At 36.4% G+C, this 23,815-nt stretch overlaps 2 protein-coding genes, 1 non-coding gene and 2 pseudogenes across 3 annotated transcripts; all 5 read right to left on the minus strand.

Annotated features, from left to right (window-relative positions):
* Nucleotides 1-7,965: 7,965 nt before the first annotated feature.
* On the minus strand, nucleotides 7,966-9,169 carry LOC126790451 (protein MIZU-KUSSEI 1). The gene has a single exon (XM_050516687.1). The coding sequence runs from the start codon at nucleotides 9,097-9,099 to the stop codon at nucleotides 8,296-8,298; it is 804 nt and encodes a 267-aa protein (XP_050372644.1). The 5' UTR covers nucleotides 9,100-9,169; the 3' UTR covers nucleotides 7,966-8,295.
* A 1,877-nt stretch (nucleotides 9,170-11,046) lies between these two features.
* Nucleotides 11,047-12,901, minus strand: LOC126792422 (geranyl diphosphate phosphohydrolase-like; annotated as a pseudogene).
* A 3,008-nt stretch (nucleotides 12,902-15,909) lies between these two features.
* Nucleotides 15,910-16,011, minus strand: LOC126793037 (small nucleolar RNA Z103). Its single transcript, XR_007672020.1, has one exon. It is a non-coding gene; the product is annotated as a small nucleolar RNA Z103 (small nucleolar RNA).
* Nucleotides 16,012-18,906: 2,895 nt separating this feature from the next.
* LOC126790461 (geranyl diphosphate phosphohydrolase-like) lies at nucleotides 18,907-20,050 on the minus strand (annotated as a pseudogene).
* Nucleotides 20,051-22,521: 2,471 nt separating this feature from the next.
* On the minus strand, nucleotides 22,522-23,279 carry LOC126790459 (geranyl diphosphate phosphohydrolase). The gene is made up of 2 exons (XM_050516697.1): nucleotides 23,088-23,279; nucleotides 22,522-22,894 (listed from the first exon to the last, which is right to left on the minus strand). Exons 1-2 carry the CDS (start codon nucleotides 23,245-23,247, stop codon nucleotides 22,587-22,589), a joined length of 468 nt encoding a protein of 155 aa, XP_050372654.1. The 5' UTR covers nucleotides 23,248-23,279; the 3' UTR covers nucleotides 22,522-22,586.
* Between the last annotated feature and the right edge of the window lie 536 nt (nucleotides 23,280-23,815).

Raw genomic sequence — 23,815 nt, forward strand, 5'->3', positions numbered from 1 at the left:
TATAACAAATGGAATTGCGTAATCCTCACAACAAACTCACAAGATAGTCACACAAAATCCTCACACAAGCTGGAGATGAATAACTTCAAGTCCTCTGAGCGGTCCGTCAATTCCCGCTAATCCACACCTGCGGAGTTATCCACTACACCATCGAATTGGTGCACCGGGATTGTAAACACAAACCCGGTAAGCTTTATAGCTCGTATGAGTAAAATGAAAATATAACTCGCATATTAATATATATACGAAAATCCACAAATCAAACAAATATAAATGCACTCATGAGTCAATGGACGGCCCATCTGGTTGTCCCAAAGAAATATGAAATAAAACGCTCATGAGAAATTAAGTAACTCTTCTGGTTACCCAAATGCATTTATATTACGGGTACCAAGAACGCTGGTACACATCTGTTACCCCTCTCGTAATACACTGCCGACGTTGGATAGCCACCCGCTACCCAACATCCAAAACAATCTGAGTACCCATGAGCAGATAACCACCCGTTACCTCACATGCAGTACTAAGGCAGACAGACTAGAGCTCTAACTGTATCGTAACTTTCGCCCGGCCAAAGGCTAAGTTCCGACTTGCCAAACACGTACAATAATCTCACATCATATTATACCAATCACGTCCGAAGACAAATCAACATTTTAACAATCTCAATGTTAAAAATCACGTACAATAATCTCACATCATATTGTACCAAAAATCATGTCCGAAGACAAATCAACATTTTAACAATCTCAATGTTAAAATCACGTACAATAATCTCACATCATATTGTACCAAAAATCATGTCCGAAGACAAATCAACATTTTAACAAACTCAATGTTAAAATCACGTACAATAATCTCACATCATATTGTACAAATCAAAATCACATGCTCGATATTTAAATCTCGTCATCGAAATGACATAAATCACGATAAAATCATAACAGTATATTATATAGCAAACTATATATATATATATGTACATATTTACCATTTATACAATATATATATATATAATCTATTATATCGTATACATGTCATATTTCATAAACACGTCCGAAGACAAAAACTCGTCCGAAGACAAAACTCGTCCGAAAACAAAACATTTTAACAAACTCATGTTAAAACCACGTACAATAATCACACCTCATATTGTACAAAAATCACATCACATGCTCAACATTTAATTCTCGTCATTCGAAATGACCAATTCCAATGAATTCATAACAGTATATAATATAGCAAACTATATATATATGTACTTATTACCATTTATACGATATATACGTAATCCACTATATTGTATACGTGTCGTAATTCAATATTAAAAACTCTTGCAAAAATCTTGGAATCACCGCAAGGGTAGATTCGTAAATAAATGAGATTTTACTCACCTTCTTTCCTGCGTGCAACTTCTACGACCCTGAAAGTAATTTCCTCACTCGTTTCGTCAGTCACCTAATAGCACGATAAATGCTTAGAAAATGATACTTAAAATATCAGGTGACGAGTTCAGCACAGCTAAATGTTGTTCATAAAACATTGTTCACGGAACACTGTTCATGTTTACTAATCACTGTTTTTACTAAACCACTGTCATAGTTGCTGTTTTACCAAAACACTGTTCAAAGTTACTGTTTTACCATGACACTGTTCACATTTACTGTTACAGATCAATATTCACAGTTACTGTTACAGATCACTATTCATACGGAGTTACTATTCATTCGGCGTTACTGTTCCCCGACCGCCACCAATCATCACCAAATTTCACCACCACAACCTAAACAACATTTCCAACAACTTCCTAGTTTACACCAAGGTCTAAATCCGAGTCTAAACAGTCCAAACAACGAAGAACATGATATCGGCACAATTCACAAACCCTAGAAATTGAAATTTTGATTCGGGTACTTACACTTCGATTTGGCTCGATTCCTTTTGTGGGAATGTTGCTGGGACTGAGACAAGCAAAACCCCCGAAGAATATCGAGCAATGGTGGCCGGAGGAGGCGGCGCCGCCACAGCAGTAACTTCCGGCGGTTGCTACATCGCGTGTGGTTGTCGCCGGAGTGCAAGGCGTAGCCCAAAAGATGGAGCTCGTCGAGCCCGTCAGTTTGATAGGTGGCACGACACGAGGCGACGTCGGATGGTGGAGAAATCGGCCGGAGAAGGTTTTTGGGTCGGGTGAACAGTACCCGAGCTGATTTTTTAGAAAAATCTGATTTTCTGATTTATAATCTCCTCTCATTCCTTTTATACTATTTCCAAAATCTGAAACGAACTTTCGATGTTAATAACTTTTGCGTCCGACGTCCGATTCGAACACATGACATGTCCACGAATTCGTATCGATGAGCTCTACGATTTTCGTGAAGGAAGTTTTTACAACCGAGTGACGGAATAAAAGTCGATCTATACGTTGCGGTAACGTTACGTTTTCTAATTAAACGATCCGAGAACGTTTCCGTTTTCGTTTCGAAATGTCGCAAACCTCCAATTGTCGTCTTGAATTAATTTCACAAGTTTAACACTTTGAAAATACTCGACATTTAGTTTCTAAAAATTCGGGTTATTACAACTATAGAGTTTTTTTCACCAACAGTCCCTCAATTCTGGTGTACCTACCAATGTGAAACCTCAACTCTTAATCGTACCAATGTGATACCCAAACTCTAGTATTGCTATCATTAAAGTACTTCCGTCAGTTTTTTTCAACTTCTCCGTCATCTTGGTGACGTGGCAAGTACGTGAGGCCCACAAAGAGGGTTAAAAGACAAAATTAACCTCATCTGAGAGGAGCAATGTTTTTCCCGCCCTTTACCTTGAGAAAGACACCCAACAATTTCAATTTTGGCGCCAATTTTCCCTCCCTACTCCTTAATTTGTGTCTCTTATCTAAACTAAAGAACTACCGCCAACCAGTCGACCAGAATCTGATAAAACCTAGATCAATCTCATTTTCTATTTTTATCCTAACACTTGTTAGACTAACAGAATAAATATAGAAATTTATATGGAACATCTCATTTCCACAATCTCATAAGAATATAGAAACGCATAACTTAACGAAATTCAAATACATGTTTAAGTACCATTAGTTCTTACAAGCAAAAATCATGGCAGATCAACATAAAAGGTGGCAACTAATGGTACTTAAACATGTATTTGAATTTCGTTAAGTTATGCGTTTTTATATTCTTATGAGATTGTGGAAATGAGATGTTCCATATAAATTTCTATATTTATTCTGTTAGTTTAACAAGTGCTAGGGTAAAAATAGAAAATGAGATTGATCTAGGTTTTATCAGATTGTGGTCGACTGGTTGGCGGTAGTTCTTTAGTTTAGATAAGAGACACAAATTAAGGAGTAGAGAGGGAAAATTGGCGCCAAAATTGAAATTTTTTGTGTCTTTCTCAAGGTAAAGGGCGGGAAAAACATTGCTCCTCTCAGATGGGGTTAATTTTGTCTTTTAACCCTCTTTGTGGGCCTCACGTACTTGCCACGTCACCAAGATGACGGAGAAGTTGAAAAAAACTGACGGAAGTACTTTAATGATAGCAATACTAGAGTGTGGGTATTACATTGGTACGATTAAGAGTTGAGGTATCACATTGGTAGGTACACCAGAATTGAGAGACTGTTGGTGAAAAAAACTCAATAGTATAGCTCCCTAACTTGTGATTGGCAAAATGGAACATGGAAATGTGTGAAGTTCTCGAACTTGGACGCGTAAACCAAATATCAGGAACTTCAAATCTGGAAGCTAAATTCCAGCAAACAATTGTCATTGACCATTTCAATACATTTTTAGCTAACACTTTTGTTTAATGGAGGCGAAACTCACATGTCAGTAGTCTCCCATTGCGATTTCTGCAACCAGTTCCCCTCCTCACGTACGTCGGATTGTTTGTACGGTTATGGTTTTGGTTTCGCTTTCTTGCATCTGAATCAAAGCCACGAGGTTGCTAGCTTGGTTAGAGTTGACATGATAAAAGGCAAAAGGTTTGTATTTTCTCCCTTTGACATTATTGGTTCATACGCAACTTAACCATTAAAAAATAGTAGAATGTTTCATGCATGTTGGATTGTGGAAAACAGAGGCAGTAGTACAAGAACTCATGTTTCCCTTTATATATAGAATTTAAGAATTATGCAGATTTTTTTTAGCACAATGAAGCAACACCCTTTTGACTTTGAGAACATGACGGACAGCAAAAGATCATGGCCTTCTGGTTTAAATAGTAATGGAAAATTTGCAATTTTCTTGGTTCTTTTATAGCAACTGCAACATCATTCCACGACTTTTAACCTCAAACTCACGTATACATTATATTTTTAGCTCTGTTCTTGTTTATGAATTATATCTCTGTCATCTCAAGCTAAGGCTGCTAAGCATGCGAGTTAGGAAACTCAGGAAAAATGGAAAGTCTACATTTGGAAAGACCCGATTCATACCAGTCTCTCTTCTATGCAAAATTGCAAATTGTGGTTTAATACTTTAATTAGTCCTAGTCTTTTAAATTTTCTTACTGTTGGAGCAACGACTTTGTTTCAACTCGAGAATGACATTGAACTTTCAACTATAGGTACACGCCACGAGTCCATGACTCCACGTGTTGAAGAGGAAAAGTCATGTAGACATGAATCGAAATCTGAAAGAGAATAACTTGAATAAGTCGTGTGTGTGCTGTGCATGCTTAGTCAAAATAATTGCAGTAATTCAATCTGCTGGTAATATAAACTATATATTTATATTTATGGGCGAGATGGGATGAGAGTTCATAGCAGAAGAGAAGGAAGGAGTCGGTGGTCTAAATATATATTCGATACATGAGAGCTTGACACAGTCTCTGATTCAATGGGGGAGTACAGGAGGAGCCAGCTGCTATTGAGTTTTGCAGTACACAGGCCGGTGTGGGTATGTTACCCTGTAAATGATTAGGGTACAGTCGTACAGATGGCTATTATATCAAAATCCGGAACAAGCAAAGTAAATAAGCCATCGCCATCTGCAATTTCCCAGAAAATTAAACCCGACTTGGTCATTATATATAGTAATCCACGTTTAGTTTCATTCTTTGGTGATGACAAGCACGCTCTTTCATATTCTCATTATTCTGGTTCCCTGCAAAATGGTATTTCTTCAGGAAAAAGAAGGGGCTTTTCTCGGGTTAGTAGTAAACAAGATGAGCTTGATTCATTGCCCACTGGATTAAGCCTGCACGAAAGGAAGGAGCTGGGCCAAGCCCGTCAAATTTGATCATTTCTTGTTGGCGTGGTGGCCCAACTGAATCTATAACAAATAGTTCAGTGGGACTGTAAAATTCATTGTTTAATAAGTCTATCCTCGCTCGAGGAGGATTTTAGTGTCTGGAGAAATTATTATATATACCCGACACATATTTCACGTGACGTCTCTTAATATTATTGGTTCATTTTTTACTGTGATTGTTTCTGATTTAATCTTATATGTAAATAAACTTTTGTCATTTTCACCGCGTGCATGTTAATTATACTATGACGTAATATGATTGACTGGGTACACAGAATAATTACTCCTTGTTCTGGTCAGCTTGCTACTTCAGTGGCGTTATATATGTGAGTATGATTTTAGTAGTAGGGAAGATAATGAGAAAATTTGTCCACCATTGATGTTTCTCATGTTTTGTATTTTTTTTTAGTTAGTTAAATGGAATGACACTCCATATTCTTATTATGTATTCATCAAAAGTTTGAAGAGATGGATTAAAATGGAAAGATAAGTACCCTAATCATAATTGGAACGATTGAGGGGATGAGTAGTGATCACCAAAATTGATCAGTTGTTGTAATTACAGAAACTAGACACTTAGAACAAGTTAATTTCTTTATCGATCAAACCCACCGAATCTGATATAATATTAAACTACTGGTTTAGGTGTAGCATGTGACTCGTATATCATATATATCTCACTAATCTCAGTCGCTAAATTTGAAAGGAGCCAGAGACTACACCAAGAAACGAGACAACAAATAATTTTGAAAAAACCACAAAATCCAACATGATCTATCTATATAAAGCATTATAGGGTTGACAAACTCATAGAAATTAAGAAACACTCTGCATGCTTTGCATGTAAGAACAAACGTTAAATACCAAGAAAGAATTGTTCTTTTCTAATGTGTTGCTCATTTGGTTGCTTTTTGTGGGGATTGTCGTCTGAAAAGGAAACCTGATACCATTTCCACTTGATTATGGAATGAAATAGTAAGAAGCTCTCAACTTCTCATTACAAATTAGTGTGATAGTGTCCTTCTTTGTTTAGTTTTTGAATTCACAAATTAGCATTCTTCAAATCTTCATTTAGTATTATAATTAACCGGTATAGTTAGAGCCAGTGCCTGGAATTCGAGATTATACAGGAGAGGGGTCAATATATGAAGGATAAACGTGTGCAGTGTGAAGATATATAGTACATGAATACAAAACTCAATTTTCACTAATTGAAAACATGACTACATATGAAATCAAAAAATTGGAGAATGCCATGGCCAATTCAGGCCCGTACATAGCTCTGCCCCTAATCAGAGTAGTCATTATTGACGGTTTTCCCATATAATGAACAAAAGGCTTAGCTGTCCAAAGTTTAAACGTGAATACTACAAATTAATCACCCTCAGTTGAAATGCAAATGCCTCCTTTTAAGTTTTACACATGCCTGAAAATGACTATACGTGAGTCTATGAGATGCTATAAGTAAGTTTACTTTGTTCCATGATTCATAAACTCCGGTGAAAGAAGTGAGCTGTGGGTTGATTCGTGAACTCTCCGGTGAAGGATGTGAGCACTGGCTTGCAGTTTAGCTGGCGTGACAACAACTTCACTTTACAGACATGGTGATCAGAGAGGTAACATTTTTCAATACGAGACAAGTTAGGGGCAGAATCTTTTGAAAATAATGAAGTTGAAAGTTGAAACCAAACAGCATGCCCTGATCATTTGGACTGTGGGAGGGAATCCCAATGGATTTGTTTGCTTCTGTTGTAACCAACAACCCTAAATACACATTCTCATTTTCTCCTCGATCGCGACTCGCGAGTCTCCCGTGTTAGAGAGAGAGAGAGAGAGAGAATTGTTAACCTAACTACTACCCATAATTATCCACAAAGAAAAAATAAGGGTTAGCAAGTAGTTTATCTACATGAATATTAGACTGATAAGTGGGATTTAATATAACACACGTAAGCCACTTGTCATAATTCCCATGATCTTTCACAGAAAGCTTTTACAATTTAATCAAGTAATTATATACCAAGAGTTTACTTTCCTTGCAGTATAAGATTTTCAAAGTACGTCGAAGTGAAAACAGAAGCATTATGATCTGACCTTTGGCTTTTTGGAAACTAAAGGTATGAATGTGACTTTACCTTCACATACACCTGCATACACAAATGCTCAAAGTTGAGTGCATGAGTACTAAGCTAAATAGCACGGACACAGACCCATATACAATTTGATATATAAACACGATATATAGAAATATTTTTGGATATGTTAATTAAATATTATTTTTAATATATTTATTTATTAACAAATTAATTTATAAATTTAAAAATATTTAGATGTATATATATGTCAAAATGTGCATTAAAATGATGAAAACATAACTTGTTAGAATGACTAATGACTTTATAAGTACCTTGGATAACCAAGGTTCGAATCTCACCACAAATATTTTTATTTTTATCACGAGTTTTTCTCTTTATATATATATATATATATTAAAGTGTGCATAAATATAACAAAAATTAAATATGTTAGAATGGTTGAAGAGTTGTTTGGTGTCTTGGAAGTTCGAATCTTATCACGCGATACAATAGTTGAGGGACATGTCCGTGCTAGCTAGTTAGCAAGTAGCAAACAGCCAATTTGCAATGGTTGAATTCTTAATGTTCCGATCGGACATAAACATGAAAATTGTTGTACATTTGGGATCGGGAGAGAAAACATTTCAAATGCTAAAGACCGTGAACTTCATTCTCACAACAAGCATCCAACATTCTCCACATTTCAGCTAGAAAATGATGAAGATACCTATACATAAACTGCCTACCTAAATAAAATTCCATGTCTAACCCTCCACAATCCGAAATTTGAAGTATGATTATTATAAGTCCCAAACTCCATAATCATTAGCTCCAAAATGAACAAAAAAGAGGGACACAATTAAGGACAATCTGAACCTCCAAATTTTCAGTGTTCCAAGACTTAACATGTAGAGTGGATGATGTTGTTGCTCTTCATAGCTAAACTAGACTCTAAGCAAATAAACACTAAGCTCAGGGCCACCGGAACCATCAGGGTTCATCATGTAGAACGCCTCTGAGTCCTTAGACCCCACAACTCGCTCAAACTTGGCTCTCATGTACATGAGCTCACCTTCAGATCCAGCTCCGTCTTCATTCCCAGGTAAAACCCCTGCCCCCATTGAAATTGGTTCCAGAGCTTTCAGCACCTTCCACTCCTCCGGACCACAATCTCGCCTCATAGCGAAACCACACTTCTTTCCATTGCAGTAAGTCCTCCACAGCGGCTCCTTCAGCAACTTCAGCCCCTTCTTCTTATGCTCAGTCTTCTTTTCACACTCCAACGCTATCCTGACCAATCCCGAAGCCATTTCTCGAACCAGAACACTAGTTGGCGTAGCCAGCTCGATGAGAAAAGTAGGGTTCAGCTTGGGATCCTCTTGAAACGCCAAGTGAACATGCCCCCGGCGATACCCGAAAAGAGTACCCATTAAACCGGAGCGAGAGCCGGAACGGCTCTTGCCGAATAGTGTAAGAGCTGACCGGAGCTTGGAGACTGAGACCAGTGAGTGTTTCTTGCGTGGCACTTCAGGTAGGACTGATCCAATCTGATCGGTTGCTGTTGACATGTGGATGTTTCCGGCTAGCTCCTCTTCTCTCTCTTCCTCGGAGAAATGTGAGTAGGAGCTGAAGTTGAAGACTTCATGGTCGTCGTCTTCATCGTCATCCACCTTCTTTTTCCAGAAAAACCTTCTGGAAAATGAGAAGGAAGAGTCATGAGGGGTCTTGGCTGCCATGATCGTCCTCATTTGGGAAATCAACACAGAGCAAAAGTACAACAAGAAGAAGAAAACCCAGAGAAATGTGGTTGAACTTGGTGTGACTATGGAGTGATAATGGAGAGAACTTAAAGATGAATGAGACTTGGTTTATGTTAGGTTCTATATATATTGCAGCGATTAATATCTTATAATGTGTTCTTTAGTCGAAAACTGGGAACTCTTTTTGACAATTTTGCCATGGGGGCATTATAGAATGGCCAAGAGAAAGAGAGTCCCGACATACTAAAAAAAAGAAGGTGAGCAGCCACCACCTAACTATAACTAACAAGAAGCTAGAGACAAACTATAGGTGAAAAATGAATCTGGGGAATCATGGAAATAGAAAAGCGAAAGAGGTTTTGGTGTAAAAATGGAAGGAGAGGGGACAAAGCCTTGTGTCATTTCCTTATCGATCAGAACTGGGGGGGGGGTGTTGTGCAGAAAATAAGGGATGTGTATGAGAGGCTTGACTGGGTTGCATCGGAGACAGTTTCACGGACAGGGAAAACCCGCACCGACCGTACTGAGTTCAGTCAGCCTAGCTACGAGGACCGTTCTCCGTCCTACAAGGTTCACTGCCCTGGTCCAATCATGCCCCTTCTACTAGCAACATTGCACTTAAACCCAGGAGCCCCCCATTAGCCACCATAATGTTCTTGCATCCCCATTTTGTTTAATGATTTAAGAGGAATTATTGGACTAAATACTTGGCGCTATGAATCCTATGATGGACAGGCTAGTGTCACTAGTTTTTCTTTGCAGTGTTGGAGTTCAAATTATTATACTCTGTTTTTTTTTTCCCTATTTCGTACACTATTAGGGGAAGTAAACTTACTGATCATCTCGTTTGCTCACTATTGAAAAGCTAGTTCTCATCGTATCCTTACATTATCCATTCTTACTTTCTAATTGTTTAATTATTTTGACAGAATTCGAAATGAATGAATACTTGACCATTTCGGAGCCTACAAATTACGGCTATTGGGGATCTAATCACGATGGCTAATACCATTGAGCCAATAAACCATCTTACACAGAAGAGAATATGCTAGCTACTTGGCTAGAGTTCATCATCACCCACATAAGTTTGAATACTAAGAATCTGGCAAATCCCTAGGGAAGAAGAAGCTTAACTATTTCGAATGTTGTCTCACATATATACCTACAAGGCTACAAATCCTATGATAGTAATTATTACATATTACCTACTTTATAAGTGTCGTAAAGCAAGATAATCAGCAGATTCAACTTACCACAAGACTTCAAGTTCCTACGGACGACTTTTAACTAAAATAACGTTGGCAGTAATTTACTATATAAGTATATATAGAGTATTACAAAATAAAAAGTATATATAGAGTATAGACCATGGCATGATGCATGATGCACAGTCGCACAGACCGTCAACAACGGCGTCAAGGTTCAGTTACGTCATATTACGTGTGATCATACTCGACGGGATTCAAAAACGGGTTAATGATAAATTAAGCTCTTGATGTTAATTGACCAGTGAGAAATGCATGGGGTTTGATCACAGATCGGTTTAGGATGGAACGGTATGAAATAATAAGTTTAATCGACGAAGATATATATATATATATATATATATATATATATATATATATATAGATTGTCAAGATTGACCGGTCAGATTAGAATTATATACCATATCGATGGATTCGATTCCATTGAGATCAACCTAGGCAAGTGCATGTTAAATTAATGAAGGAAGAAAAAGATGTACTTGATAAATGATAATGCAGATAGTCAAGCGCGCAGTATATTACAACTTTACAAGAGGCCAGGATTTATCATACTGTCAATACATATCTCCACACACGTACGACCACAGTCTTAAAAACACAATAAGTTTCGGAATCATGATTATATTATCAAGGTGTACGTACTGCATGAATATATATAGCTGATCTACGACTAACTAGGGAAAGGATTAAATCCAGCTTGAACTTGTTTTTCCAAGGGTGAAAAGAGTGGCTTGGGGAGGTTGTCCCACTCGTACCATCCCCAGCCATCACAGAAGTCTGGCTCAATATTCTGGGGATGTTGATGATCTGCTAAGACTTCTCGCATTGTAATCACCACGTACTGGCCGGTATGGTTTGCCTTTGTCAGAGAACAGGTTATTGGTAACTGATAAAAACTCTTAACTTATCAATGTCTAAGCCAGTTTCTTCTCATGGTCACTCAACTGCTGCTTATATATATATCCTCCTCATCCTCATCTGGTGTGGATCACCCTATTATTTATTTAAGGACATAGCTACACACGGTCTAGTATGAGCTACAACCCACTTTAAATGACTAAAAAACTTGATTTTCTAACTAAATTTTAGTGTAAAAAATTTATTGTCAAAACTGTTTGAATTTGTAGTTTGCAATTGAATTCTGAGTTCACCAACACATACAGAAATAGTTGGGAGGCCAATTTATTATTAGAGGTTCTGCACCAACCACATATCACGGATCAACTAACTATGATCCACATGCAACAACATGAAATGATACGGTAACAGATTTTTAAATGCAACTATTCATACGTATATGTTTACTAATTATAATCCACTATAAATATAGTGACGTTGTAACATCGATCAACAGTATAATTTGGATAGCCAAGAAACATAAAACACTGCGCAACAATACGTGAAAATTAGAGGCTCATCATGCATGCCTAAGTTCTCTGTAATTAAAACTTTTAATTCTATCCAGTACATCTAGCTAGAATGCTAGAAACAGTACTAAGTTATTAACTTTATTATCATCAGTGAAAAGAATATCAAAATGAATTTCATCACTGTTTAGCCCAGCTCATCTTCAGCATTAATTTGGGCCAGTTTGATTTTCTAGAATTTGCTCTTATCAGAGGCCCATCTTCTGTCGACTGACATTTTTCAAATTTTCAGTATCATGCTATCATTCATATGAAGGTTAAAGATATTTTATTGTAAAATTTACTTTGTAAATGTGCTGTGTTTTGACTTTTGAGTCTACTTTAATATTTTACAAGAGAGAATTGCTAACAGAGTAACAGTCACTAGGGGTACAAATCCCCTCTAGAGAATTGTTTAAATTTCTTTGGCTCAAACTTAATTCTATTATGTATAAATCATTATGTTTAACTCTAGATATTATTTGTTGCACACCAATTGAGGTTCTTAGGTGATGGTAGTATCTTCTATATGATTTCATGGAATGTTCGGTTTGTAATTGGTAGTTTTTGGTTTATTTCTGCTTATCTAGGATGAATGTATATATCATTTGTTTGATGCTTGTTCTATAATTTACTTTGGTGTGAGGTCTTTTATATTGTAAGTGTCTTATGTTTTAATGGAACTATTGTTTTCTATTAAAAAAAAACAGAGTAACAGTCACTAACTAATCGTTTATAGTTGAGGAAGCCAAACTAATTATAGTAACAAATAGATTGTTAATCAATTCAGTTCTCTTATTGCACACTCCTCAAAGCTCTCACCTGCACAAATAATTAGTTATGAGAACCGAGAAAAACCTAGTACGGCATGGAAACGGTCACAAAAAATCACTCACTACGCACAAGTAATCACAATCATCTCTATACGAAAAATCGTTTCATCATAATTTGATTGTTGAACCTGCATGACCTAGATATATGTGGATACCATCACTAGCCATGAGAACAGATTACTGAAGGGAAACAAAAAGTTAATCAGTTACCGAACTCAAGGTGGCCAACAGGGAGGGAAAAATAAGAATCACCGACAGAGGAGCGGCGCCGTCCCAATAACAACATTTAATGCATAATAAATAATTAACTGAGAACTAGACTATGCATTTATAATTGGCCCAAAATCAACATAGGAGGGTTAGCTCCCCTACCTAAATGACGTGCAAAATCTCATCCGTTATCCAACTCATAAAGTAACTATTGTTGCAGCTCATCCTCCTTTGTTTGATCTCATAGCATCAAGTCTGAATTTATAAATCATATAATGAGTCAATTTCAATCCGAATATCGAAGATAAGTTGACTGGATCATTTTTCTAGTTTGACCAGGAAAGTCAAATGTTGACGTTTTGTTGACCAAATCATTATTGGTTTGACCAGAAGTTCATTGAGTTGACCGAGTTGACTAATTTATGAGAATTAAAACTCGAAAATATTCCAATTCTAGCTATTGGACGATAATAAGTATGTTTTAGACCTAAACTACCCAAATCGTAATGATAACATTAAATATTTTATTGACACTTTTCTAAATTACACGAGTTTTCGATTCTCGAATCAGACGGGATCAGAATTAACATTAGTTGTAACTAAACGTTACATGAATTGTCGTCGTTTGAATAAGTTGGATTTTCACTAAGTTATTTTAGTTCAAAAGTAAAACTGTTGAAATCATTTAGTAAAAGTAAAAACTTAACTTTAGTTGAATCCGTAAAATAGTAAAGTCAAACAGTAAAAATAACAAAGTTAAGTGTAACAATAAAACTTTTAGGGTATTTTGGTAATTTCATACAGTGGTAAAAACAGAAAATAACCACGGTAAAAAGATAAAAACAGGGGAATTCACCCCATGCTTCTCCGACTTACTTGACCTATGGAGATATGATGACACGTGGAAAAATCATATAGGCCACTGATGATATCTGAAATGAACAGTACCAGAGAAGAAGAATGTCAGATAGGCCACTTCGATGATATCTGAAATGCTTTGTTCTGCTTTGATGACTTCACTTCCTGTCCAATCTTCTCCTTTCTCACTATTGAATTTGCTCTAAAAAAGGCTTGAAGATTTAATATATAAAGGATCAGCAATATGTCATGTTCGATTTGGGAGTTGGGATTAAGATTTAAGGCTCATAATTTAGGGTCGGGTGTTCCATTAATTTTCTTAGATTGACTAAATCATCCACACCCATCAATATTGTTGGTCTTAATTCAAAAATTGAATGATAGCAGGAAAGAACAACCAAATTAACCTGATTTGTCACGTTGGGGATCAAACTATTACCACAACATCAGAATACAATAATCGAATTCCGATCAATCCAACTAATCTCTCTCAATCTCATTTGCCATCTTCATATATTAGAATTTGATCTAGTAACCAGAACAAGTCATGAATCGTCTCTGCGATTCTAGGTTGCGAACTGTGATAGTGAACTAGTGAAGCCTGATGAAGGAAAAGGCAAAAAAGAAGAATCAAGAGATTTCTTTTGAAGAAATGTCTTCTGGTAAAAAAAATTGAGGAGGAGGAACTGAGGAAAACTGTAGGCTAGAGAGGAAAGCTGTAAAAAGAGCGGACTATTGAAGAGAAACATTTCAATTGTTGTACACCATTAGATCAAGTATTCCACGTGTCATCATCCTACAATAGCTCAGGTAGTTTAGGTGAAAGATCAGGAGAGGATCCATATCCAATTCAAACCAAAACCTAGATCCAATTGAGAGAGAGAGAGAGAGAGAGAGAGAGAGAGAGAGAGAGAGAGAGAGAGAGAGAGAGAGAGAGAGAGAGAGAGAGAGAGAGAGAGAGAGAGAGAGTCACTAAGAAAAATTAATGAAGTGAAACAAAGTTTCTCGAAAAAGAAAATTGTAGTATTCAAATTCCTAATTAGTCATTAATTACAAAATCAATCAATACTGGTTAAAGACAAATAATCAAAGTCCAATCTCAAAGTAATTTTACCTTTGAACAATAGAAACAGCTACCACGAGGCATGATAAAAGCTGCAACAACATGAGATCTAATGGGTAATCTGAAACAAATTTTCACTAATCGTCACCTAGGTAATTTAATTACTATATGAGTATAGATCGATCGTAGCACGATGCATGATGTACAGTCACTACAACAAAAAACATGATTTCCGACCGTGGAAATGGTCGAAAAAACCCCTCATTTAGTCGTTAATACTCTTTCCGACCAAATAAATATGATCGTGCTTGGTCGGTACTACCCCGGTCACAAATGTTTTTTTCCGACCATTTTGGTCAGAAATAATAGTCATTTACAACCAAAGTTACTATCGGAAACTCCATCGGAACTGTCACTATTTCCGACCAAAAAACCCTCGTCGGAAAATGGTCAAGAATAATATAATTTTTGACTAATTTTTTCCGACCATATCATTGTTGGAATATTCATTTCTAACCATTTAGTTCCGACCCCGTGTTTTATCGGATTATTTTTTTGCACTGATTATTTACTGGTGTTTCGTCGGAAATTTCTGTAGTTACTAAAGTTTAGAAGACCAATACTACAATTTTTTATGGTTTTTTGGTTTTCTATTTAGAGAAACCTTAATGGTACCATGAAATATTATTAATAAAACGATGACATAGTAGTATACTTGGTCACAGGGACATAAAAGAGCATATATTTTTTGCTCTTATTTCTTAAATTTAAAACATGGAGCAATCATAAATCTGGGGAATACACAAAACCAAACATCTAGACTATAACAAGATCCGCCTGTTTCTCAATATGATGCATCTCCTACCACCTACTTGTGAAATATGAACTGTTTGGTGTCCAATTACCATGAACTTGATAAGATATCACAAGAGATGCTCTCTTTTCTTACGTGCAATTCCTCTCTTTCGTTAAGCATTCAATATCTCATCATACGAACATTTCTCTAAGCTCTTATACATCGTTTGAAAGCAGCTTCATGGATCCAACGAATAGCTAAAGTTTGTTGACGATCCCTGGCTATTGCTGCAACAATGTGTAGACAATGCATGAAATTCTAAAATAACCATCGACTTTAACAAGAAAAAAAAGCAGAACAATAATAAATGGATCAGAAACACCTGGCTTGGTATCTCTCTCTAAAACAGAGATGCAATAGCTCAATTATTTCAGCTTCGATCATCTGGGGAAATAGTCATCACTTCCATATAAATTGTAATTTCATATGTAATAACAATTTTGAAGAGAACATATTGATTGATCGTTTTTTTTTTGTTAAGACACTGCTGTATTTAGAATCATGTAATCACCTTCAGTGCGATATGAAACCTATCGGTCTTAACTAGCTAATAATTAACTCCACCAAGTTTTCAACTACCAAGATTTGATTTATCAGAAACACACTAACAAAGTCCTAAACAACATTGATTACCTTCTAGAAAAAAAAACCAGATCAAACTGGTAATAATTCAACTGTTATATAGTGTCTACTAGTCGACTTACGAATGTACGTAGTTACAGAATCCAAGGATAGAGTCATGAACTTGCCACTTACAGTTTTCAAAGGGCTTAATCCCATGCATACACTCAATCAGCAAAAGCCTACGCTCTACATCTCATGCATACTCTCAGAAAATGTGTCTGCAACACCCAAAGAAGACGAATATTCACGATGATCATCTGGTTTTTTTGGACCTTGCTGGCTGTCATCAAAAACCCATCACCTTTCTTTCCTGTAGTTGAGAGTAGAGACTGAAAAATTATTTGTCGATCTCTACGAAACTACACAAGCTGGGCAATGTGGTTTGCCTATCCACAATCCCTCCAATCCAGTTCCCTTTCGTCCATTCGTCGATCGATGCCTCGATCGACCTTGCAACAAACCCTAGCAAACACATGCAAATCGATTTGGCCAGGCGTTTTAGGATTAGCCATTGTTGCTAGAGATCGGGAAGTAATCTGAGTTGAGTCCATAGTTGGTTGGTGGCTACGTTTGATCTGCTGTTGCAAGGTCAACGCAGGTCCGGTAGTGCTCCGGCGTGCGTCGGTCCTGATTCTGCTTATTGATCGAACGGTTTGAAGAAGAGAGCGGAAGAGAGAAGGAGAGGAAAAGAATAAGTTAACCATTTCTTTAGTGGTGGAAGAGCCAGAGAGAGGAAAAGAAGAGACCGTGTAACTGTGTAAGTAGTGGGATTTAGAGACAGTTTTTTTTCCTTTCAAACTTACAATGTGGGGATGTGACTTTTTCACTTTTGTTTGATATTCTTCCTGAAGTTACTTGTAGGACTTTTTTTTGTTTTTTTTTTCTGATGCAATTTAATAAGTATTTATAATTTAATTAAACAACACTAGCATAATCAACACGTTACATACGAAGAGAAAACTTACAGTAACAAGGTGAGGTGAGAGACTTTTTTTTATTGTGTTTTATTTCATTTATTTTATTTTATTTTGTTAACATTGCTCAAGATTTTAGATAAAACTAGTCGCTAATCCAGCAGAAAGGACTAAAACCTAGAGGACTAGTCGCGTCGGTGTACTACGAGGATTAATTATTTTTTAAATTTTTATTTTATTACACACAAATATATATATATATATATATAAGGTATTGTATTGTTAAGAAATAGCGAAAATATTGAAATAATGAATATTAGTGCAGTATTGCCTAGCGCCTAGGTGGGAACTAGGCAGACCTGTAGGAGATTTTTATAACCTTGATATTGATTAATTGTACTTGAAACTATTTTAATATATGAGGGTTATATTGGTAAAAAAATCAGTTATGGAGAATGAGCTTTATAAGTGTGTAAATATATTTATATTCACCAAGAACAATAACATTTCATTGATCACTAAAAGGAATGTACTAACAGGAACACTAGACAATGAAGATGCCCTCTTTGGACTACGATATAATTGAATGTAAATGTGTTATCGGCTATACTTAAATATTCGACGATTTTCTAAGACAAGCAAATCTTATTGAAAGTAACTACGAATTTTTGTTTTAAACAAGTTTTGCAGCCAATCACCTAATAAAACACATTCTCCAATTACTAGGCACTCCCCAATTTGCATCAACAAATATTATGGTATTCTAGTTCTCTATTTTGCACTTTATTTGCTTATCTAAGTAAAACATTTTAAAGTTATTATACTATGCCATGTGACTCTCTTTCGATAAATTAAAAAAAAATTATTCACATAAAAATAACTACATAGTTTTTCGACAACTATATGACCAAATAGGAACTATTCAAAAATGTTTGTTTTCTGGCGACTTTCCGACTAAACAAAATATCATCCAAAATGACAATCTTTTTTCCGACAACTTTCCGACCAAACATAAACTTGGTAGTATTTATTTATTTCTGACCAAATTTCCGACGGATTGGCAGCTCGTCGAAAATAAAATTCGACCAAAAATTGTATTTCCGACGGATAAGTGTATTTGGTCGGAAATACCATTATTACCGACCAAAAAAGACATTAGTCGGAAATCCGTGGTCGGAAAAGGGTGTTATTGTTGTAGTGAGTCACACAGACCGTTAACAACGGCATCAAGGTTCAGTTACGTCATATTACGTTTGATCATACTCGACGGGATTCAAAAACGGGTTAATGATAAAGCTCTTGAAGTTAATTAACCAGTGAGAAATGCACGGGGTTTGATCACAGATCTAGATCGGTTCAGCCGTTTAGGATGGAACGGTATGAGATAATAAGTTTGATCGACGAATTTATATATATGGATTACCAAGAATGACCGGTCAGATTTGAATTATACACCATATCGATGGATTCGATTCCTTTGAGATCAACCTGGGAAAATGCACGTTAAATTAATGTAGGAAGAGATCGATGTACTTGATAAATGATGATGCAGATAGTCAAGCGCGCAGTGTATTACAAGAGGCCAGGATTTAGCACATGAAATATATATGTGGTATCATACGGGCAATACATATCTCCACGCGCGTACGTTACACAATCCTAAAAGCACAATAAGTTTTAGCATTATGATTACATTACAAGGATTAAGTGGTTTCTAATTTTAACAAGGTGTACGTACTGCATGCATATATATAGCTGATCGAGGACTAACTAGGGAAAGGATTAAATCCAGCTTGAACTTGTTTTTCCAAGGGTGAAAAGAGTAGCTTGGGGAGGTTGTCCCACTCGTACCATCCCCAACCATCACAGAAGTCTGGCTCAACATTCTGGGGATGTTGATGGTCTGCTAAGACTGCTCGCATAGTAATCACCACGCACTGGTACGGTTTGCCTTTGTCAGAGAACAGGTTGTTGGTAACTTCCAAAAACTCTAACTTATCAATGTATAAGCCAGTTTCTTCCTTCAATTCTCTTATTGCACACTCCTCAAAGCTCTCACCTGCACAAATAAGAGATGAGACACGAGAAAAACATAGTAAGAAATGGAAACGGTCACAAAAAATCACTCACTACGCACAAGTAATCAGATTCATCTCTATACGAAAAATCGTTTCTTCATAATTTGATTGTTAAACCCGCATGACGTAGATATATGTGGATATCATCACTAGCCATGAGAACAGATTACTGAAGGGAAACAAAAAGTTAATCAGTTACCGAACTCAAGGTGGCCACCAGGGAGGGAAAAATAAGAATCACCGACAGAGGAGCGGCGCCGTCCCAATAACACCTTGTTGACTTTCATTCAAATAATTCGATGGATTAATTAATTAAGAAACCAAATTTCTTTTATGAATAAAGGAGGGAAGAAGTATCAAGGAGCGAGCAGTAATAGGAATTGACCACATCTTGTAGTATCAAGAAGACTTTGACTTCTTTGCTTAATTATGCAAAGGATCTCTTCCTCAATATTCATTAGACATAGTTGTTGGCTACTTGCCGGCCGCTACGGAGCAAAAGTATTCCAAAGCGCATGGTGCAATTTTTCTTCTTGAGTCGGCGGGGGATGATCTGTCGATATTCAGAGTCGTTATCATGCTTTGTGGGAGGGCAGAAGCTACAGAATTTATCTTCATTTGGCCGAAGAGCCGAACAAGCTGGAGAAGGTAAACTACGGTCTACGTACCAAACTCAAGGTGGCCACTGGGGAGGGAAAGGTGGAATCACCGAGATAAGAACGGCGCTTTCCTAAAAGCACTTTCTGGCCTCTCAACAGGCACACCACCACCGCCACTTTTATCGACTCAGACGCCGCAGATTTCCAGCCACTGCTACTGTCTCATTTCCCATGCTTCGAATATATATATATATATATGGACGTTTTTACTAAAAGAAAAAATATTAGATCAAGCTAGTTTGTACTACTGGATATACCATCACCATTCCTGCTTCTTAAATATATAATTAGAATTTCCTCACGTCAATCTCACTCCCAACTAACTTCTCTATCTACATCATCGAAAAACCATTTTTTCTATCTAGAAGTTCGATTTATACATATATATAATTCTTCCTGTATGTTAAACACAGGAGAAACTGTCGGCCCTCGCAGCCTGATCGACTTTCATTCCAAAGTCCAAACTTGCCGGTCCACACTTGTGATGTCTCTGACCAGATGTTATATGCCGGTCCACACTTGTAATGTCATTTAATTCAAATTAACGCATGATAGATCGTTAATTAAAACGTCTATAATAAATCTTATAAAACATTAATGTTAGTATAGAATAAGTAAGAGTCGTTCTTTCCGGGGAATTGAAGAGAACTCTAAAATTGTAGCTTTAACAAATAATAGGGGGTTTGAGATTGATTATTAACTACTAAAATAAAACCTAAATTATTATTTATATGATTGACTTCTCTTTAACAAACTTAAACTAAATTTACCATTACATTACATAATTACAAGTTCGAACCTATCATGCATTCTAATTCGACCAATTACATACTTTTTAGACACCAATACAATTAGAGCCTTAGGGGGATCATCTAATTATGCAAGATTTCAATTAACATTTAGAATGACTTAGGGCCTAATCTAAATTTGCATGCAATCGAATTCAATAACACTTAGAGTATAAATCAAACAAGATTACATTTAAGCATCAAATCTTTGTTTGATACATGTTTCATGTATGGCGTCACCTACCATGGTTTCACATGCAAATTTCCAGAATTTTTACCACTTTTAATCAACACAAACCGAACTTATTTAGGGCATGACTCGATTTGTGTCAATATGGTTGATGAATCTAGCACTCAAACACAATCTTACGGACTGCATCCAAGTACTAAATTCATATGCACATATCTGAAAATTATCTAAAAGTATGAGAAAAATGATTAGAACACAACAATAGAAATACAAACTCAATAATTATACTAAACCGTCAATTTGGCAAAGATCCAAAAATCTAATAAAACAATCTGAAAATTTCGAATCTAAATACAAAACAATAATCTCACACAAACATCATACTACAATCTTCATAGACAAAGTATTGTAAAAAATAAAAAACGAACAAACTCATGAAGAAGAGTTGCGAGAATCACACGTTGTATGAACCTTGGAAGTGTGTTTTCAATGGTGATTTCGGTGGAAATGGAATTGGTATATGGAGGAGAACGGCTTGCTGTTTTTGGTGGAGAATGTTTGAGGTAATATTTTGCTAGAGTTTTGGCTCTTAAATGCAAAGCAGAAGTGATATTATTTTAAAGGTGAAGCTATGTATATATAGAGGAAAAGAGAGAGGGTAGGCTTGCACGGTTTGAACTTTGATGTTGACTCTTTCTTCCTATTATAATGTCATGTTTTAATCACTTAAATCATGTCATGCTTTATTCCTTAAATCATGTCATGTTTTATTCCCTAAATCATGTTATGTTTTATTTTTTTAATGATCATCTTCTAGCTTTTAGGTTGCATATGCATGGCTCAATCTCTCTTCTTTTCACTTAATTAATCTTCACATTTATTTATTCTATCTTCTTTTCTTCTTCCCACAGCAAGGATTTCATCTCTTAATTCTCTCCACTTTTTTATCTCTTATATTTAATTGTTGCATGACTTGTTGATGATAGGACTCCATGTGTCGTCGGTGGACTTCAGTGGGATACATGAACTAATCTGGTCCGATAAGGACATAAGGTGGCGTCTGTGGTGAACTAATTTAATTTGAGACTGAAATGGGTAGTATGCTCATGCATGCATGGATTGAGTCTACCATACCTTTCGTATCAATCTAAGCAGTGATGTCTATGCACCTTAGAAATTTCTACAGAAAGTTTCTTTTGCTCCTTAAATCATAATATACATAAATTTCATATCTCTTCATATAAAATAGTAACTTATTATTGTAATGAGCAAATGTCATATGATTATAATGTTTCATGGACCATAATGTAATTGACTCGTGTATTTGTACAATTTTGTTTGATTTGGCTCATATTAGGATCAAGCAAGAATGAGGATTTTATTCTTGGAGACATATTTTCATGTAATAAATAAGTTTATTAATTGTTGGTCCAGTTCACTTTTTTTTTTCATGCATGTTTGGATGAAACCATTAGTAGTAATTAATTCTGAATTATTTTCGAATTAATTTTCACTTGTATTACTTAACCAATGAAATAAACTATTTCTTGAAGTAGGTCGGCAAAGAAGCATGAGGCATGAGTAGACAATTACGCTGGATAAATTGCTGAGTGAAGTTACATATATAATCCAAACAAACCACAAATACTGTATTATTGTATATAGCTGGATAATCTTAAAGATCGAGGAAAGCAGCTAGCATGCTGGTGCTGATGAATCGGCAGAATATAACTAGCAGCTGTTTAATCTTGGAAAAGGGTTAAATCCATTCTGCACCACTCTCTCAAAAGGCCAGAACAGTGGCTTTGGAAGATTGTCCCATTCATACCACCCCCAACCATCACAGAACTCTGGCTCAATATTCTGGGGCTCTTGACTAGGATCTGCCAGCACTGCCCTCATGAAAACCGCCACGTACTGCGATGGCTTGGCTTCGTCCAGGAATAAGTTGTTGGTGACTGTTAGCAACTCTATGCTGCATATGTCTAAACCAGTCTCTTCCTTCAGTTCCCTTGCTGCACACTCCTCAAAGCTCTCACCTGTTCAACAATATATCACAAATCAAATCGGTTAGCAAGCTCTCGCCTCTCAGTTTAACTATATAAAAATAAGCTAGATACAATCTTAGTTAATTTGTTACTCTTGTGCAGTTGTGCATGATTGCAGTACTGCAGGCTGACATCTCAAAAGAATGAGATATATATGCTGGGAGATATATATTAAACTACGTACCGAACTCAAGGTGGCCACTGGGTAGGGAAAAGGTGGAGTCGCCGAGAGAGGAGCGGCGCTTTCCTATGAGCACCTTATCACCTCTCAACAGGCACACTACCACCGCCACTTTTATCGATGCAGACGCCGCAGTTGCCACTGCTACAGTATCGTTTTCCATGCTCTCGATCTATGTATATATGCACGCCTTTTCTGTTTAAGGAAACAAATATTTGTTCAAGCTAGTTTGTGGTACTGGAAAGACCCTCATCACCTTCTTAAATAGAAAATTAGAATTGCCCTAGCCCGAAACCGTCACGTCGATCATTTTCTCTCCCAATTCATTTGTCTATCCAGAAATTTATGATTCTTGTTGACAGATGAAACCTCAGAGCGCGCGCGCGGTCAGCAGGAATTTATTCAAAATTGGCTGATCCACTCTTGCGATGTCGTTTCGGTTTAAAACTTCAAATTGTATGCGCTATTATTCAATTGCTGCCTGTAACGTGCACTAGATTATCTTCATATTGTTCACCACCTAAAAAAATCGAGATTTGTTTATTAAGTTTTCAACAATTGATTTGCATAAGTTCCAATCATTTGAATCCTTGAATGATCGTTTTCATTTAAATATTTTATTGATCTAATACAGTTTACCAGTTATTTATTGATCTAATATTTTATCCATTACTTTTTTCTGCCATGCAGTTTCTTAGGCCTACTGTGTGGTCGTATACGACCCTTTCTCA

Source organism: Argentina anserina, chromosome 4, assembly GCF_933775445.1.
Source record: "Argentina anserina chromosome 4, drPotAnse1.1, whole genome shotgun sequence".
In the NCBI taxonomy this organism is placed as follows: domain Eukaryota; kingdom Viridiplantae; phylum Streptophyta; class Magnoliopsida; order Rosales; family Rosaceae; genus Argentina; species Argentina anserina.

Excerpts from the sequence above, each read along its gene's own strand:
- LOC126790451 (XM_050516687.1), bottom strand. The coding sequence starts at position 9,099 with ATGAGGACGATCATGGCAGCCAAGACCCCTCATGACTCTTCCTTCTCA.
- LOC126790459 (XM_050516697.1), bottom strand. The coding sequence starts at position 23,247 with ATGGAAAACGATACTGTAGCAGTGGCAACTGCGGCGTCTGCATCGATA. Across the intron at positions 22,895-23,087 it reads CAGTGGCCACCTTGAGTTCG|GTGAGAGCTTTGAGGAGTGT; the intron begins GTACGTAGTTTA and ends ATTGTTGAACAG.